This window comes from Centroberyx affinis, unplaced genomic scaffold, assembly GCF_046629955.1.
Source record: "Centroberyx affinis isolate AG114_WGS23_722 - 3 ecotype Tasmania unplaced genomic scaffold, CSIRO-AGI_Caff_v1 ptg001801l_1, whole genome shotgun sequence".
Classification (NCBI taxonomy): Eukaryota; Metazoa; Chordata; class Actinopteri; order Beryciformes; family Berycidae; genus Centroberyx; species Centroberyx affinis.
In genome coordinates, this window is record NW_027280191.1 from 166244 (window position 1) to 185792 (window position 19549).

The 19549-nt window shown below is 38.9% G+C and overlaps 1 protein-coding gene across 1 annotated transcript; it reads left to right on the top strand.

Annotated features, from left to right (window-relative positions):
* Nucleotides 1-478: 478 nt before the first annotated feature.
* Nucleotides 479-18185, top strand: LOC139652462 (macrophage mannose receptor 1-like). Its single transcript, XM_071529548.1, has 7 exons — nt 479-538; nt 1994-2032; nt 2834-3226; nt 3568-3849; nt 15444-15596; nt 16226-16507; nt 18052-18185. The coding sequence occupies exons 2-7, from the start codon at nt 2008-2010 to the stop codon at nt 18183-18185; spliced, it is 1269 nt and encodes a 422-aa protein (XP_071385649.1). The 5' UTR covers nt 479-538; nt 1994-2007.
* Nucleotides 18186-19549: the final 1364 nt, after the last annotated feature.

The following is a 19549-nucleotide window of genomic DNA, read 5'->3' on the forward strand; positions in this document are numbered from 1 at the left end:
GTTGTGATATTTTATGAAGTAGACTTTATGAAGTATAATAAGTTTTGAATAGTCACTTCTTACACTGCAGGTAGAAATTTACCAAGACACAAAATAAATTGCACGAAACCCTTGGTTATTGCTTCCAAATACGAAAGATAAATGATGAATAAGCTGCATGATGTTTCCATATTCAATCACAACTTGAAAGTAACTAAAAAGGGCTTAAAAGTATAGTGAAAACAACAACCACTGAGGAAGGGTTTATGTTGCTGGATAGAAAGTATGTATCTTAGAAAAAAATCCTTCAAAAAAGGTGATCTTCACAGAGGAGAGAGAGCAGGCAGTCAGAGAGATGAGAGAGGCTGATAGTAGATGCTTGTTGGTGACCTTCAAGTGGCCAGGTCAGTATAATTTAATCCTGTGGATTAAAGGTAAGTAAGGAGTGTTGGGTCACATTTCCATATGTGTACAGAACATTTAAGAGGGAACGTGGGGTGAGGGAAGAAGGAAATATGTGCTGAAGATTGAAATATCAAGTGCTCCCATTTCAAGTAATGTAAGTAAAGTTTTTATTTCAATAAGTGCATTTGATATTCTTGGATTTAAAAGTTGCTAGCAATAGTAGTAATGGCAACATTTTTAAAAGAGTGGTAGAATGTCTTACTCAGATAGGAGTATTGTTACTTTTGCTGATATTTTACTTAAATAGAAGTAAAAGTACTGGTGTAAAAATAAATAAAAGTAAAAAGTAGCTCATTTCGGGTGTCCGATATCAATCCTTATAGAATTACTCTGTAAGTATCGCAAGGTCCGCTCTTCAGCTCATGTATTTTTCTCTGAGATCAGTGTGTTCTCATGGCAAGTCAAGTTACTGTATAGAGTGCCTTTACTGTAACACAGGATTGTCACAATGTGCTTTACGGAAAATAAAGCACTCAAAAACAGATTAACAAGGGTTACAACAAAGATGAGTTTGTGTAAGTTAGTTTGATGTTAGAATCAGTAGGGAGCCAGTGAACAGCGACTTAAGACCAGTCTTTTTTTTGTTTCTTTTGCAGCTTAGGGCCAAAAATTGTTTGTTTTAAGTTCCCCCCCAAAAAATGCTAGCCATTTATAATGCATTATATTATTATGTGTTTTTTTTGGCACTTGATATTTAAATATGGGCAAAAGTGTAACACTTTAAATTATCTTCATTTTAACCAGTTCAAACACTTGGACAAATGGACAACAGCTTCAGAATGAGAAATGAAAAAATGACCTTCCACTACTTTTCCTTTGTTTCTGATGCCACGTTGCTCTGTTGACTATACCACAATTAGTTTGAGAGATAAACCTTTTTGTGTAACGCATTTTATGTAATATTTCTTTATGTTAATTAATCTCTGTGCATAAAGGTTTGGTTTTTCATGTTACCTATGCGATCCTAGCAATTCCAATGGGTGGCAACCATCAACACAATCAACATCATGCCTTGGTTTGACAAATACTTAGAGTTGGGTAGAACAATTGATGAAATTTAGTCTAGGATATATAATCTATAAATCTATCTACATATATATGATCAGGCAAATTGTCTTGAGGTTATTTCTTAGCCCTGTGGTTTGTTGTCATGAATTTATTTTTGTCCCACAACCTCACTTAATATCATATTTTATTTTATGACTCTATATTGAATTGTAGCAAAGATATTCCTGTAAAGGATACACAAAAACACAGACACCCAAACAGACATGATGAACAGTGTATATTTTAGCAGACATTGTAGTCAAACAAATAAAACAAATAAAACAAACAACAATCTGGACAGATCATTTCACCAGCACATTTAAAAAAAACAAAAAAAAACATTTGCCACTGATGCCAAAGAGTCCTGCTAATAATTACTGTTCTACATGAAGAAATCGATGTGAAGTCAGTATGTTTATGTTGCCTTATGTTTAGTTTTGCCATGTCTAATTCAACAAATTTGATGTAATACACTTTTTTATTTAATTTATTTTTTCCACAGTCATTTGAAGAACCATGCTTTTCATCCTGCTATTCACAGGTCAGTGTCAGTGTGTGAATGTGAGTGTGTCTGATGATGTTCCAAGGAGAGCTGCTTAAAAACACCCAGAGCTCACTCTCACTTAAAATGTGTGCTGGGTGTGGCATGCTCAGTGAACTGGGAGAGTCCAAGCAATGCTACACAATCAGTGACCAACTCCTCCTGTCCTCAGTGGAAATGTCCTCTATTAAGTGTTAAAGGAATAGTTCACCCCAAAATAAGAATTCTGTCATTATCTACTCATCCTCATGCCAGCTGAAACACAGGTATAACACAGGGAGGTTGCCAGCACAACAGCCTTCTCCAGAAGAACTGAAGTCTGTGGTGACCAGAACTTTAGAGTTCCAAAAAGAGCAAAAAATAACCATAAAATTACTCCAAATATCTCGTGCAGCAAAATCCAAGTCTTCTGAAGTCAAATGATCACACTGTGAGTGGAAAAGACTGATATTTACACCATTATTTAGCGCAAATCTTTCATGCGTGCATGCACCTGGACCTCTTCTCTACTTCCGTGTTTACACTCCAATGCTACACAAACCTGTACATGGACAAAAGTCAAGAGTTTCATTCCAAAGTGGGATGTCCACCATTATAAAGACGTGAAATATACTTGGCAAAACAATTCTTGTGTGAAAGTAAAATGCACAATTAAATATTATTTAACTTGGCTGCTTTGAGCTCTTACTTCACTAAATAATAGCATTTTAGTGGAATGTAATGATTTGTTTTTAAATATTCAGCAATGAACATCCGGTAGCATGTGGTATATGTTTTTTGTTCATGTCATTTTGTTCACAGGACTCTGCTCAGGCCTCAATTATCAGTACCACCTTGTTGAAGAGAAAAAGACCTGGAATGAAGCCCAAAGCTACTGCAGAGAGAAGTTCACTGACCTGGCCACCATCGACGACATGGACGACATGAAGAGGCTGATTGATTCTGCAGGCAGAGGTTACAGGGGAAAAGTCTGGATCGGCCTGCAGGACAAACTTGACAGCTGGAGGTGGTCTCTGTCAAATAAGAGTATCTATGAAGAGGAAGAAGCTGTGTTCACAAACTGGAAGATTGGTGAACCTAATAACGGGGGCGGCAAGCAGTTCTGTGTTGGGGTATTGAACGGGACGTTGTCTGATTTGATTTGCGATTTTAATCTCCCTTTTGTCTGCTACCGTGATGACACAAATATCTATGGTGAGTCCCCTAAATAGAAGCTAAAGTTTCTTATTTTAAGTCAAAACATTTTTTTATACTTATTTTGAGTTCCTCTACCTGCATCAATAAAATTTCATTTTCCCTAATTGCCATTCATACATATTTTTATGATGCCATTTTCCTCAGTCAGTTTTTGCTATCCTATTCTGCTGTGTCTTTCAACTTAATCTTTTTTTGCTTCTGATGTGAGATGTTTCTAGAAGCCCTTTGGTGTTTCTTTATCTCACCTGCATTTGTAATTTTTCTTCTCACTTCTTTGTTTTATCATATCTATATGTGAAATGTGAAAACTAATCTTTGCAATACATGCATTATTGCAGGTTGGCCAAACAGCACCTCTGATAGATATATCTATGTAACTGAACCAAAGACCTGGACCGAAGCTCAGCGCTACTGCAGGCAGCACCACACAGACCTGGCCAGTGTGAGGAACCAGACTGAGAACCAGGAGATCCAGAAGGTGGTGCCAAAGACAGCACAGGTTTGGATCGGTCTGTTCAGAGACTCCTGGAGGTGGTGGTCAGGAGGGAGCGACTCCTCATTCAGATACTGGATGGATGGACAACCAGGAAATGAGGTTTTCCGTGAGACTTGCGCTGTCAGTGAGATTAACCCGATTCATCTTGGAAAGTGGGCGGGCAGGAAGTGTACGAATGAATATCATTTCATTTGCTATGAACGTGAGTTATTTACTGTTTGATAAAAATAGTCAAAGTAATATTCTTAACTTGGCATTACTTTTCAAAGCTGATAAGCTGATCTATCTATCTATCTATCTATCTATCCACATCTTTGTTTAAGCTGGAGTGACGAAGTTGACGAAGTTCAAAATAAAGCTGACATCAGCAGACTCCGCTCTCAACCTGAATGACCCTGCTGTGATGGAGGCCATCTTGAAAGAGGTTAGTCTCCAACAAATTAAATATACAGGATCTGTATCTATCCCTCGTGCCATTAAACTATGATGAGCTCCCAGATGGAAACTGGGCTTGAATATGAAAGGAAAGTGGTGGTGTGTGACAGCGGGTATATCTTTGGGGTTGTGAAATGAACACCTTCATCACGTATTTCATTGAAATAGGTGTGTTTACATGCACATTAATATTCAATATATTTAATTTATTTATTCAAATATTCTGTTTGAGTTGGCACCTGTAAACACCATATCCTGTTTAATAAGCCCATATCCTGAATATGAAAAACCTGAATATGCTAGCTGGGATATGCTGTTGTTAACCGGTATATTCTGGCATCCTAATCGTCCTGTTTATTGTTGGGTTTGGAAAACGGCACAAGCTGTGTTTCTGTTTCTGTGGGTATTTAGATGATGACCTTGCAATTAATGCAACTGTGCCATGAGCTTAAATTTCTACATCATCAACATTACAAGCAACAAATAGTAAGGACTAGAAGGGTCAGAGAAAAAAATAACAGCTTAATAAGGTACAAAGGATTTTTAAATTCCACTTGAAGATATTCAACACATAAAAGTATGGTATTAATTTACCTTGATGCCACCACAAGGTGATCTTTCCTGGTTAGTGAAGCGCAGAATTTCCTTATAGTTTGCATGAGGCAAATGGGGACACACAGACACTGGCAAGTGGTCACCAACAGGCACAAAGGGCTACCAGCCATTTTTGGAAAGCTATTTTTTAAGTTGTCGTTGTCAGTTAGTTCCTCAGATAGGCTACTTGAAGACACAATGTAGACCAACTCTACAAGACTGGAAGACTGGATGCAAATTACTTTTGGAAGGTGTAATACGGGCACAGTAGCCTAAAGTTTAGAGAAGCTGGCTGGTGACTGTAAGGTCACCAATAGAGGCTTTGCAGTTGTGTCATAAATCTCCTAGCAGCCACATCTGGAGCCATCCTGAAGGTCCAGTGGAGAACTGGCTATGCACAAATGTCTAAACAGGCTACTGTATGAAACAACCATGCATTAAAAAGGGAGATACCTGAAAAAGAATGTTGTAGAGTGGCTGCATCCGTTCAGTAAAGTTAGTAAAGTAAAAGTGAAAAGTTTGATAACGTAGATTTGTTTCCACATTTAGGTTCCCAGTAAGCAATTTTGCGTTTAAAAGACGTCTAAAAGCCGTCAATACGTAGACCTGACGTCTAGGCTAAAACACGGCTACATTTGGGCTGTCAGTGAAAGTTTAGTAGACGTCTAACCATAGCCCAAGTATAGCCTAGCCATCAATTAGACAGCTATTGAACGACTACATATATATGTCTGATAGACAAAATAGCAAGCCAATCTCGCGTTTAAAAGACGTCTAATAGGCGTCTATACGTAGACCTGAAGTCTAGGCTAAAACACGGTTAAATTTGGGCTGTCAGTGAAAGTTTAGTAGACGTCCAACCATAGCCCAAGTATATAGCCATCAATTAGACGTCTATTGAACAACTACATATATAAGTCTAATAGACAACAAAATAATGGCTAAAGGATTCTTTTTACTCAAATATAACATGTTCTGATAATAAATGTCACACTCATACACAACAAACAAGATAAATATATAAAGAATTTATTACAAAAATTACATACAGGAACATTTTAAACAACTTAACATATTAAAACATGATAAATATATAAGTAATTTATAACAAAAACTACAATCATGGAACATTTTAAACAACAACACAACTGCTAGGCGCGGCTAACCGCTAAGGCGAATGCTAACGCTAACAGGCCCGTTTTGAACGGGCACTGCACTAGTTTTATACAGACACAGATGCAACTTGAATACACATCGTCTGCTGCTGTGAAATGTGCATGAATATTGTGCCAGCACATGTGCTTTCTAGGTAGCATGTTAAGCTAACCACACTATGGCTTACTCACTGCTAACTGCTAAAATGGCACGGTTCCTGCACATGATAACAAATAATGTAGATACATAATGAACACATGACAAGACAAAAACACAGCGGCTTACAAGTTAAACCAAATAAGCCGTAAACGTGTCGTGAACTGCTCAGTTCTGCTCCGCCTCTGACTGCTTCTTCAACCGGGCGGAGCATTATGCCTCCTAACTGTCAAGTCTCGCGTTGCCAGTCGTCATGTCTCTCAAGCAGTACATCTGCCCTCTAGCAGTTGTGAATCGTAATTGCATTTTGTATTTACTTGTAAAATGAAAGAAAGTCAAATACGGAGAATGGTGTATATGAATGTGTAACAGCAAAAAATAATGCTAATTCAAAGGTTAATGCTAACTTCACCAGATGGGCTTAAGCAGGCTATACAGTAGCCGGTCCAATTCAGAGCTAAATCGTGGCCACACATAGGCTAGACCATTTCAATGAAATGATACTAATCTCAGTTTTCATAGTTGACTTGCTAACATGATCTGATGCCATGCACCTCACAAGTTGCGTGGGCGAAAACTACCAATTTTAACACTATTTTGGCTAGAAGTGGGATACACATAGCCGGTGATAGCCAAGCCGTTGAAATGACGGCAATTGATTGCCTCGATTTCGCCGGATGGGCTAAAAGCAGACTACACGTTGCCGGTCCAATTCAGAGCTAAATCGTGGCTACACATAGACCATGTCAATGAAATGATACTAACACCTTGTATTTATTATTGACATTGCAAACATGATGGGATATTATCCATCTCACAAGGTGCCTAGGCAAAAACTACAATTAAACAGTTTTGGCTAGAAGTGGGCTACAAATGGGCTACAAATAGCCGGCCAATTGGGAGCTAACTCGTGGCTACGCATAGACCATGTCAAAGAAATGAAACTAAACACCTTGTAATCACTGCTGACTTTGCTTACATGATGGAATATCATACATCTCGCAAGCTGCGTTGGCAAAAACTAAATCAAACCAATTTCAAGATCATTGTGGCTAGAAGTGGGTTACACATAGCCGGACTAAATCGGGGCTATATCTAGCCGAGACGTTGAAATTACGTCTATTGCTTGCTGGGTTACTTAGGTTACGGACACGGGAAACCTTCTTGCTTTTAGCGTTTTCCACTTGGGTCCTAGTAATTTCTCCAATGCACTACAAGTTAACCTTAACATACAGTTACTAACTAGCCAGCAGGCTAATTTAGCAAAGCAACTGTTAACAAACAACACTGGCTGATCTTTGCTGCCAGGTGATGTCATCACCTATTGTACTCTATAGAAGATGACATCGCCTGGCACCAAAGATCAGCCAATAGCAGATTACCTTTAGCCAATGCCTTTACCTTTAGATGTCAAGCTTTACACCGATTTGGGTTTGGGGTTTCTTTAACATGTACTATTACCCACTACAACGCTAGTTTCTACTTATGTTAACTAAATCAGTTGTGTTTACAATAGTGATGGTTATCCAACTAGACACTATATGGTTAGCTAGCTAACCAGCTAACATTATCTAAACACAAAATCAACTAGATTTACCAGTGGCAACATAATCAGTTCCTAGTCATAAACAGCAAAGAAATTAACCATGTATACTGAATTCTCTTGAGACGGCCAAGTCGCACATTTAGAAACACAATCAGCTGTTCTCAGCCACTGTCGCCCAAGAGATGAGGATCTCCAATATGGCCGCCAGAGGTCCCAGGTTTCTCCCAAGTTTTCTACTAGAGCTGCTCACTAACAAACAGTGGAAGGCTGTGGTTGTGCTGGGCAGCTCCCTGGGGTGAATGTGTGTTTCAATATGAAGCAGAGAGGTGCTGAAAAAGCATCTTAAGACTACTTTTGTTGTTCAGATGGAGAGGAAGATGGAAGAGAAGTGGATGAACAACAACATCAAACTTGGATGGGGAAAGGCGCCAGATGGAAAAGTCTTCCATAAAGAAGAAAATAAGAATAATGCAGTTTTGATTAAGAGAGAACCTGATTGTCTTGCTTAAGTAGGCCTACATTCTGATTTATTGGCGTATAACCATATCGTAATAATGTAGGCTTAATCTTTATTGCCTCTTTGATTACTGTTTTTTAATGAATAATCTTCTGCTGTGGATTTTGATTTGACAAATAGAAACAAATCATTTAAATATTCTTTCTAAAAGGGCTTTTGTAGCATTGGTTCCCAGACATTTTCATGGTTGGACCCAGTTATTTTGTTTAGGTAAGATTTTAGGTTTCATTTTTTTAGCCCATTCAAATGATTAAAACTAAATAAAAAATGGTTTATTTGTTCCAGGCTAACTGAACGAGCAGTGCACAGTGAATTGCTCATGGGAAAGTAACAAACTAAAGATTCTGCTGTCGTAGACACCAAAAAAAATAAAAAATTCTGGTGATATACAATATATACAACACAATATTAACAAGACAACAAAGAAGCATACATCCAATACTGACCTACATGTTTTGTCTAATACAAAATATCTACTATAAAAACGCTTTTATCACATAATGTTTCCATGTAAATAAATACTTATACTGCATATCACAAAGCCATATGTTTGTGTTTAAGTCCCATTACACACTGATACAAGCTGTAAAAAAGTGTAAAGCAATGTTTCATCCTGGTCATTGACCTTTGTGGCAACCTTATGCTGAGAATGTGTTTATTTATACTTATAACTACCAACATTATCTTCAAAAACAATCTATTTAAAGGGTTGATTACTGTCAAAGTCCAGGGCATTAGTAATTAATGAAAGAAATAGAAATACAAATTTAAATGTAAAATTGTCATAGACAAAAGTGAAATGGTTATTCAGTGTGTTTATTTCCACCTCACATTCAACACATTGTTTTACTAATTGTAATTTGTAAAATAGAAAAGTATAAACAAACTGTATCTTCCCTTTAGTCTGCCATTTATTCTGCTTCTGCAGACTGCCTGGTGTTTGCATATCCACTGACACACCTATATGCGTACTCAGACATGTACACGCACACACACACACACACACACACACACGCACGCACACACACACACACATATACACGCACACACACACACACACACACACACACACACACACACACCTTAATTCTGTGCTCTCCTATTGTTTCTTTATTTATACTCTCTGATGCAATGTAAAACACTTTGCACTGATATATATATTTTTCTGTGTTAAAAATGCTTAATAATAAATAATGAATAATGAATTTGAATTGATTTAAATGACATCACACTGTATTTTATGGTAAGTGTTAAAACTTAACATTAAAATTGTTAAAATTTAATTTCCCACAATTACTTGATTGTCAAAACTGAAGTGACAGAGAAAACATAAATTTGCATTGGAGAGCTCAAAATGCAGATTATTTTATGTGTCTGGATTTTTTTTTTTGTATTTCACAAAGTGATGCATGTGCTTCTCTGACATTTGAATGTCAAAACTTTGAATATGTGTGAAATTACATGATGTTTTCAATAATTATTCATATGTTAATATAGTTAAACGATAGCTTCCTATAAATCTAAACCTAGATTTTGTGTTGCTTTGTTTAAATAATATTTTTGTATTTAATATAGAGTGCAAATATACATAAAGCTAAAATAAGATATTTATGGAATGAAATGATTTAATCAAAAGTTTGTGTTTGCTTTTTATTGTTACAAATATACTATTCAAATAAATAAAACATGTTAAAATGTAAACTCTTATGTCCTTTTCATTTGAAAAATGAAAATACACAAAATTTATCAGCCCGTAAAAAAATAAAGGTTTAAAAAGAAACCAAAGTTTCATTGTTTAAAGGTAATCTGTAAATTTTTCACTTTAATCTATACTCAGTATGTCAAAAGATATGGTGGAAGGATACACTTCTAATCCATTCATCCCTCATTTGGCTTGTTGTTGTGCTCCGTATTCAGCTCAGTGTATTTTTTATGGGTTGTAAAAAAAGACCCTCCCCTGGAGCCCCTATAGCCATCAATAGCCTCAATCAGCTCAGCCAAATATGCAAAATATGGTGGAGGAGCAGCCAGTTGTGAGAAAAACCCCAGTATACCTCCCAAATAGCCATTGATAGGGCAAGGTCAAAAACAAGAATAAACTATATTACAAACTATATATATATATATATATAGTTGACTGATTTGCTGAAGAGAGAAGAGAGAGGCTGATAGTAGATGCTTGTTGGTGGCCTTCAAGTGCCCTTCCAGGCCCGGTCAGTAAAATTTAATACGGTTGGAAGGTTGGGTCACATATGGTATGGTTCGATATGTGTACAGAACACTTAGAGAGGGAACGTGGGGTGAGGGACGAAGGAAATATGTGTTGAAGATCAAAATATCAAGTGCTCCCATTTCAGGTAATGTGATTAAGGTTTTTATTTCAATTAGTGCATTTGATATTCTTGGATTTAAAAATTGTTAGCAATATTTTTAATTAATGTAATTTAAATGCTTCATAAAAATTTGTATAGCTCCATATCTCTTTTACCATGTAACACAAAAAGATTTAATATTGTTAGAGTCAGTTGTCATGGGTGTCTGATCTCCCCATTTTTCTTCTTCATCCTTTTAGAAGTAAGTATCTCGCTGTTCTGCTCATGAATTTTTCTCTGAGATCAGTGTGTTTTGCGTACTCATGGCAAGTCAAGATACTGTAAGGAGCGCCTTTGACACAGGATTGTCACAATGAGATTTACACAACCTCACTGAGCATCACCATATTTTGTTTTATGGCTCTATCTTGAATTGTAGCAAAGATATTTCTATAGAAGGATACACAAAAACACAGACACCCAAACAGACATGATGAACAGTGTATATTTTAGCAGACATTGTAGTCAATGTTGAATAAAACAAACAATTTGGACTGAACATTTCACCAGCACATTTTGAAAAAAGGGAACAAAAATATTTGTCACTAATGTCAAATAGTCCTGCTAATAATTACAGTTCTAGGTGATTAAATCAATATGAAGTAAATATGGTTATGTTGTGTGATGTTTAGTTTTACCTTGTTTAAGTCAGTTCAATTTTTTTTTAAATGTATTTAATTCATTTTTCCCACAGTCATTTCAAGCACCATGCTTTTCATCCTGCTATTCTCAGGTCAGTGTCAGTGTATGAATGTGAATGTGTCTGATGATGTTACAAGGAGAGCTGTTTAAAAAGATCCAGAGCTCACTCTCACATAAAATGTGTGCTGGGTGTGGCATGTTCAGTGAACTGTGAGAGCCCAAACAATGCTACGCAATGAGTGACCAACTCCTCCTGTCCTCAGTGGAAATGTCCTCTGTTAAATGTTAAAGGAATAGTTCACCCAAAAATGAAAATTCTGTCATTATCTACTCATCTTCATGTCGGCTGAAGCACAGGTGAAATTTGTTAGTCCATATAACACACAGGGAGGTTGCCAGCACAACTCTGTAGCAGCCTTCTCCAAAACAACTGAAGTCTGTGGTGACCAGGACTTTAGAGTTCCACAAAGAGCAAAAAATAACCATAAAATTACTCCACACACTCCATTACTCCATGCTTGTGCAGCATAATCCAAGCATTCTTAATTCAAACGATGATACTGTGAGTAGAAAAGACTGATATTTACGGCATTATTAATGCAAATCTTCACTGAAGCTGTTGTTTTCAAAAATGTTTATGCTTGCATGCAACCAGTCCTCGCGTGTTCATGTGGATCTTCCCCACTTCCGTGTTTACACCCCACTAGGTCTACGCCCAGTGGTGGAAAAACTACTACAATGTCCTACTCAAGTAGAAGTATTGTGACTTTGCGTAAAAGTTACTAAGTTACTTTTTAGAGAAGAGAACGTTGTTACATGTGATCTTTTCCATGCAATTCTAAAAGGATGAGAGGACAGAGTTCAAACTCGATTCTTTGAATTGGAACATTTTAAAATTACACAATAAAGTGCATAAACGGTAAAATAAAGCCACATTACTCTTCTTTGCTGATTGACTGAACAGCTCCACAATTTAGCATCAATTCATGATGGTCCAGTGTCTGTTGCTTATGGAGAGCCACACAATTTGTTGGGGAGATCCGGGTGATTGGCGCACTTTTTTGTTTTTTCCTCATTACAAAAATATTGTGTCACCTAGAGTTCCAATATTTTAATGTGGACAACCTACATATGTGCCCTGCCAATACAAACAATAATTTTGTCCCACGGATCAATACATCAAACGTCATCAGACCGAAAAGAGAAGCTGCACAGTACTACATTTGCCCCTCACTGTCGGGATGAAAGTAGCACAGGCGGGGGACGAATGTAGCACCTGTCAAAACGGACCACAAAACAGTTAACTAACACATTTTTATGACATATACTTATCATTAGTTCACCGATTGATCATCCAAGCGAATGTTGACATTATGTAATACAATTTATTACGTTGTCTGTTACAAATATATAGGCTACAGTTCAACCTTGCGTCTAACTATTTTACTGGTTAATCAATATTTTATCCTCCATTTAATGGCCCACATAAACAAATGTTTCGAAACATCAATTTCTTGTCATGTTTTGTTTGTAATGTCTAGTCTACACTCACTTTTTTTCAGAATATGTACCTAATCTATATATGCACTGTCATTTTTGGCTGGACCACAACAGCGGGGCCAGCCCTACAAACGCGCATGTCTGTCACTGACTGACTGACTGACTGACTGACTGATCAAGTTACACCATTGGTCGGCCGTGGCACGTGGCACATCATAGTATCACAGAGCCAGAAATTTAAGTTTCGTTTTCTCCGCCGTCTAGTTTCTCTGCTGAGATCAGGAGCCCGTTTCTCCCACACAGTAAGCAGGCTGACCAATATCATGCATGTAAGCTGAAGCTAAAGTAGAATCTATACAATTATATCATATCACCGTTTATGTCGATGCATATGCGCGAGCTCAGTTCACCTGAAATCCTCTGTTCTGTCGTGGGAGAGAGAGACACAAACAAGCATGGAGGTTTCATCACGCCGAGGGCTTATTGCCGACCTTCCCGAAGTTTCCCGGGGCCACGGTTCCGGCCAGTGCCGCTAGCTGGGCGCCGATTTGTTCCCGATGATCCGGCCGAGATTTCGGCCGGGGTCCCGGCGACGATGCGCCCCAGGTGTCCGGCGAACAGCGTTTTCGGCACCGACGGGTAACAGAGCGCCTGGCGCTTGGATCGGCAGGATCAATGCGGGCCGTGGGTGGAGACGACAGCGGTGGAGAGAGAGACGGGACGCGCTGGAACGATCAGTATGGATGTATGGACTATTATTCTGTATTAGCAGTCTACAGCCAGGGGTTAAAGTGGGCCGGAACGATCCGGAACGGCGTTCCGGCACCTTCGATTAATAAGTAAATAAATCTGATTAGCAGTTTCATACATAATAATGACAAGCGAGTTCACAGGGCTGCCAACTCTCACGCATTGACTGAGAGACTCACGCAATTGACATTTTTCACACGCTCTCACGCCACAAGTCTATTTTCTCACGCAGTGAAAAACAAATTCATAACTGATGACGTCGCAACGTGAAAAAAGGAAACTGACAGCAGGACAGACGAGACAGAGCAGCACAGCGCAGCGAGTTATTCAGACCATCTGAATAGCGAGAAATATACACAAATTATTATATTATATTATTATATATATTATATTATTATTATATAATTATTATATTGTAATTTATTCCCATGCATGCTGCTCAGAGTAATCTCAGTCAGCGGCTCTACTGTCTCTCCCTCTCCTCTCACGCCTTGCGCACGCAGGCAGGAGTGAGAGTGAGTTGCTATGGTTACGCTTTGTGTCTGTCACTCCGAAACTTTCTCATGATTCCCAATGATAGCATTTTTAGGTTAGTATGCCTATGCAAGATCATGAATGTAAGCACCTCAATGCTGAAATCTAGTAATATAACATCATCTTTACATTTTTGGTTAACATTATACAGGGTTGCTGTTTCTTGACTTAATCCAAGAGGTTAGGTGGTGTAGAAATGCAGGAAATTTGTTTTAAATTACTATTTTTGGTAGCACTTTATAATAACCATCATTAATAAATGGTAAATTGATAGTTAATTAAACATTAGTTAATAGTTATTTTACTGTTAACAAACAATGAAATGATCATTAATAATGTTTACTAATTATTAGTAATGCTATAATTTATGTTATTTTATCATTAGTTTGTGTAATATAAAATCATTTGTTTATAAATTATATATTGTATCATAGCTGATAAGAGACGGTAAAAAGGGTAAAAAGCTATGATACAATATATAATTTATAAACAAATGATTTTATATTACACAAACTAATGATAAAATAACATACATTATAGCATTACTAATAATTAGTAAACATTATTAATGATCATTTCATTGTTTGTTAACAGTAAAATAACTATTAACTAAAGTTTAATTAACTATCAATTTACCATTTATTAATGATGGTTATTATAAAGTGTTACCCTATTTTTTTCTGACCCCCCCACCAATTATGTATCTACCCCCTGTAGAAATGCAGGAAATTTGTTTTAAATTACTATTTTTTTCTGAACCCCCCCTCCGAAACAGGGTTCCCCCACCTGCCAAATCCCACTTTAACCCCTGTCAACAGCGGAGTTAGTTACACCATTGGTCGGCCGTGGCACGTGGCACACTCATACACGGTCCAGCCATATACTAGGTTTTGACCTAGTGTTGTTCAGTGACAGCTGATATGTTAATGGGGACCTGCCTTTACCACACCTCTTATAAGACTGTCTCTCATGCCAGACAGCCTGCAGGCCCTCTGATACACCTCAGACCTGGTCAGACCTCGGTTTGTCTTCCTCATGTTAATCCTAGGCAGATCCAGCCAGCATAACACCAAAGAAATGCATAGTTAAGGCTGTGCTACTTTCGTCCCTCCCATCTCTCACTGTATTTAAAATAGGAGAACAGAAAAGTTAAGCCAACACAGTACATGAAACATTTGCTGATGTTTAGTCTCCCGATAGATCTAACAGATGATAGAAGTTTGCAGCATTAAATAAATATAATCTATGACAAAAACAAAAAACACGTCTGTTTTCAATATTTTATTTACGATATGAAAATCACGTTTTTGACCATAACTCCACAAAAATAAAACGCAGTGTTGATTTTCTGCAGGGAATTCCTCTTATGTTAAAGTAAAATGCACAATTAAATATGATTTAATTTGGCTGTTTTGAGCTCTTACCTCACCAAATAAGCAAATATTCAGCAATGAACATCCGGTAACATGTGGTAACATTTGATATATGTTATTTTGCTCATGTCATTTTGTTCACAGGACTCTGTTCAGGCCTTCATCATCAGTACCACCTTGTTGAAGAGAAAAAGACCTGGAATGAAGCCCAAAGCTACTGCAGAGAGAAGTTCACTGACCTGGCCACCATCGACGACATGGACGACATGAAGAAGCTGATTGATTCTGCAGGCAGAGGTTACAGGGGTTAAGTCTGGATCGGCCTGTATGACAAACCTGACTCTGTCAGATAAGAGTATCTATGGAGAGGAAGAAGCTGCGTTTACAGACTGGGTAAATGCTGAACCTAATAACAGGGGCGGCAAGCAGTTCTGTTGTGGTATATTGAACGGGAAGTTGTTTGATTGGAGTTGCGATGCAAATTGCCCTTTTGTCTGCTACCATGATGACACAAATATCCATGGTGAGTCCCCTAAATAGAAGCTATTTTCTTATTTCATTTTTTTTTTTTTAATACTTTTATAGTTTATCTCCCTGCATCAATAAAATTTCATTTCTCTTACTTGCCAATTATACATATTTTTATTATGCCATTTTCCTCATTCAGTTTTTGTTAAACTAATTTATTTATTTTTTGCTTCTAATGTGAGATGTTTCTAGAAGCCCCTTGGTGTTTCTTTATCTCACCTCATTCAGTTTTTGTTAAACTAATTTATTTATTTTTTGCTTCTAATGTGAGATGTTTCTAGAAGCCCCTTGGTGTTTCTTTATCTCACCTGCATTTGTATTTTTTCTTCTCACTTCTTAGTTTTATCATATTTATATGTGAAAATGAACTAAACTTTGCAAAACATGCGTTATTCCAGGTGTGCCAAGCAGCACCTCTGATAGATATATCTATGTAAGTGAACGAAAGACCTGGACCGAAGCTCAGCGCTACTGCAGGCAGCACCACACAGACCTGGCCAGTGTGAGGAACCAGACTGAGAACCGGGAGATCCAGAAGGTGGTGCCAAAGAGAGCAGAGGTTTGGATCGGTCTGTTCAGAGACTCCTGGAGGTGGTGGTCAGGAGGGAGCGACTCCTCATTCAGATACTGGATGGATGGACAACCAGGAAATGAGAATTTCCGTGAGAATTGCGCTGCAAGTATGATTAGCCTGATTCATCTTGGAAAGTGGGTGGACAGAAAGTGTACGAATGAATATCATTTCATTTGCTATGAACGTGAGTTATTTACTGTTTGATAAAAAATAGGCAAAATAATATTCACAACTTGGCATTAATTTTTAAAGCTGATAAAAGTAAATAATTCAGTACATACAAGTACATGTCCTATGAAAATCATTCAAAAATCTATCTATCTATCTATCTATCTATCTATCTATCTATCTATCTATCTATCTATCTATCTGTCTATCTATCTCCACATGTTTGTTTAAGCTGGAGTGACGCAGTTGAAGTTCAAAATAAAGTTGACATCAGCAGACTCCGCTCTCAACCTGAATGATCCTGCTGTGATGGAGGCCATCTTGAAACAGGTTAGTCTCCAACAAATTAAATAGACAGGATCTGTATCTATCCCTCGTGCCATTCAATTATGGTGAGCTCCCGCATGGTAACTGGGCTTGAATATGAAAGGAAAGTGGTGACAGCGGGTATATCTTTGGGGTTGTGAAATGAAATGAACACCTCCAATCATGTTTTCCATTGAAATAGGTGTGTTTACATGCACATTTATATTCAGGATATTCAAACATTCTGTTCATGAGTTGCTGTGGAGTCACAAGCATCAAAATAACGTGCACTAATTAGCAACTACTCAAAACTAGAACATTAGACTACCTCCATGTATACGGGTATATGAAAAAACTGGTTACTGATTGTTACATGAAAACTTTTGGTTACTGTCGTAACCCCGGTTCTCTGAGTAGCATGAGTGAGATGTGTCACTATGGGATACGCCCCCATGCATATCTTCAGCAGCATTTATTACACTACCCCAGCCCTGAGTGGCTGGCAGTCATGACGCGTGCGTCAGGACCCTCTTCCTATATATAAGGCTGACACATAGGGTGTCACGAGTCATTCAAGAAAGCAGAGAACCGGGGTTATGATAGTAACCTAAAGGGGCAGCAACATCCAACTTGTAAAACCTCGCAACGTGAGAGGCGAGGACCAGCTAGCTGCAGCACATATGCTGTGAATAGAGACCCCTCTTAACAGAGCCCAAGAGGTAACCTAGTGGAAAGTGCGTGTAAACCAGCCAGGGCCTGGAGACCCGAGCTCAACTAGGCTAGTGCAATGGCCCCCACAATCCAGTGAGAAAGCCTCTGCTTTGTGACAGGCTTACCCTCGCAGGGCGCAACCCAAGACACAAACAACTGGTCCCCATTCCTGAAACCACCAGTTCTATCCAAATACACACATAAAGCGCGCACCCGGCACAACAGGTGTAACTGCCGCTGCTCCGGAGAGTTAACCAGTGGAGGTTGGAAAGCAACGAGCACCACAGGCGAGCATGAGTTGATAACCTCAGGGACAAAAGCAGGGTCAGGCCGTAAGGTAACCTGCAAATCCCCTGGGGCAAGGATCATGCATGCAGGACCTGAAGGAAGGATAAAATCGCACCCACTGAACACTGAAAAGGAATTTCCCATGCATCAGCACACCATTCGTCAAACATCCTCCAGGTACAGTCATACAAAGACCTAGTGGAAGACGCCCTAGCATTCTGGATGGTATTAATGACACTCTGAGGAAGCCCAGCAGAGCTCAGAGTATGCCACTCACGGGCCAGGTCCACAGGGTGAGGCACTCTGGGTGAGGATGAAATACCTCCTTGCCCGCCTGGGACAACAGGTCCCTGTGTAACGGGAGGGCTGCAGAGGAGTTGTTTCACCTCCACCAGCCAAGGCATTGACAGCCAATGAGGAGCGTTTAGGAGCAATCCAGGAGCACCGGAAAAGTCAGGAGGAGCGGCTTAGCAGCCCTCATAGCCTGGGGTAATTTCTTCACCTTGTAGCGAGACCGGGGGCCTCCACTGCGACAGCAGGCCAGCTTTTGCGTTGGGGCGTATCCCATAGTGAGACATCGAAACGAATGCTATGAAAGAGAACATCATTTCCCGACCTTAGTCAGGATAAGGCTCCTATATGGAATATTAATGTGCATGTAAACGCACTCACTGACACCACCTTGACGCTGCACGTACATGTAGGTTTGTGGTGGGAAGTAACAAAATACAACTATTCTCGTCGTACTTTAGTAGATCTTTTGAATAACACTGCTTTTTTCATTATGTCTGGGTATTTAGCTGATGACCGTGCAATGAATGCAACTGTACCATGAGCTTAAATTTCTACATCAACATTATAAGCAACAGATAGTAAGGACTAGAAGGGTCAGAGAAAAAAATAACAGCTGAATAAGGTACAAAGGATTTTTATTGAGCACATAAAAGCCTGGTATTAATTTACCTTGATGCCACCACAAGGTGTTCTTTCCTGCTTAGGGAAGCGCAGAACTTTCCTTATAGTAGAGGTAAATGGGGACACTGGCATATGCTCACCAACAGACACATAGAGCTACCAGCCATTTCTGGAAAGCTTTTTTTTTTAATTATCATTGTCAATTAGTTATTCAGATAGGCTACTTGAAGAGCCAATGTAGTCCAACTCTGATGAAATGTACATGCATACGGTAAAAACAGCATTACAAGGCTCAGACCCTGGCTTGGTTATTACTTAGGGCTTTGATGGACAAGGGGACAAGGGAGTTCTTAAAGCGGTTGAGCCTGCACTGGGGGACTCTGAAGCGTCTGCCTGAGGGTAGAAGCTGGTACTCAGGGTGGAGGACATGGGTGGGGTCTGAAGTAATCTTCTGGGCCTGGCTGATGATTGTTTCAGCAAAGACAGCCTGGAGTATGGGATGCTGCCTGACTCCCATGATTTTCATGGCTCTCTGTGTGAGGCAGGTAATCTGGGCTTTCAGCTGTACGCTGAGGTTGCCGAACCAGGCTGAGATGCCATATCGCAGGATACTCTCAACTACAGCATGGTAGAAGAGGAGCAACACTTTCTGGTTGACGCCAAAGACCCTCAGCCTATGAAGGAAGTGTAGTCGCTGTTGGACCCTGGTGCAGACATTTTCTACCTGAACACTCCATGTCAGTTTATTGTCAATGTGTAT

Bases quoted from the DNA above. Each gene is read 5' to 3' on its own strand.
- LOC139652462 (XM_071529548.1), top strand. From the start codon at position 2,008: ATGCTTTTCATCCTGCTATTCACAG. The intron at 2,033-2,833 runs GTCAGTGTCAGT...TTTTGTTCACAG, and splicing joins TTTCATCCTGCTATTCACAG to GACTCTGCTCAGGCCTCAAT. The intron at 15,597-16,225 runs GTTACAGGGGTT...GCGTTATTCCAG, and splicing joins GATTGATTCTGCAGGCAGAG to GTGTGCCAAGCAGCACCTCT.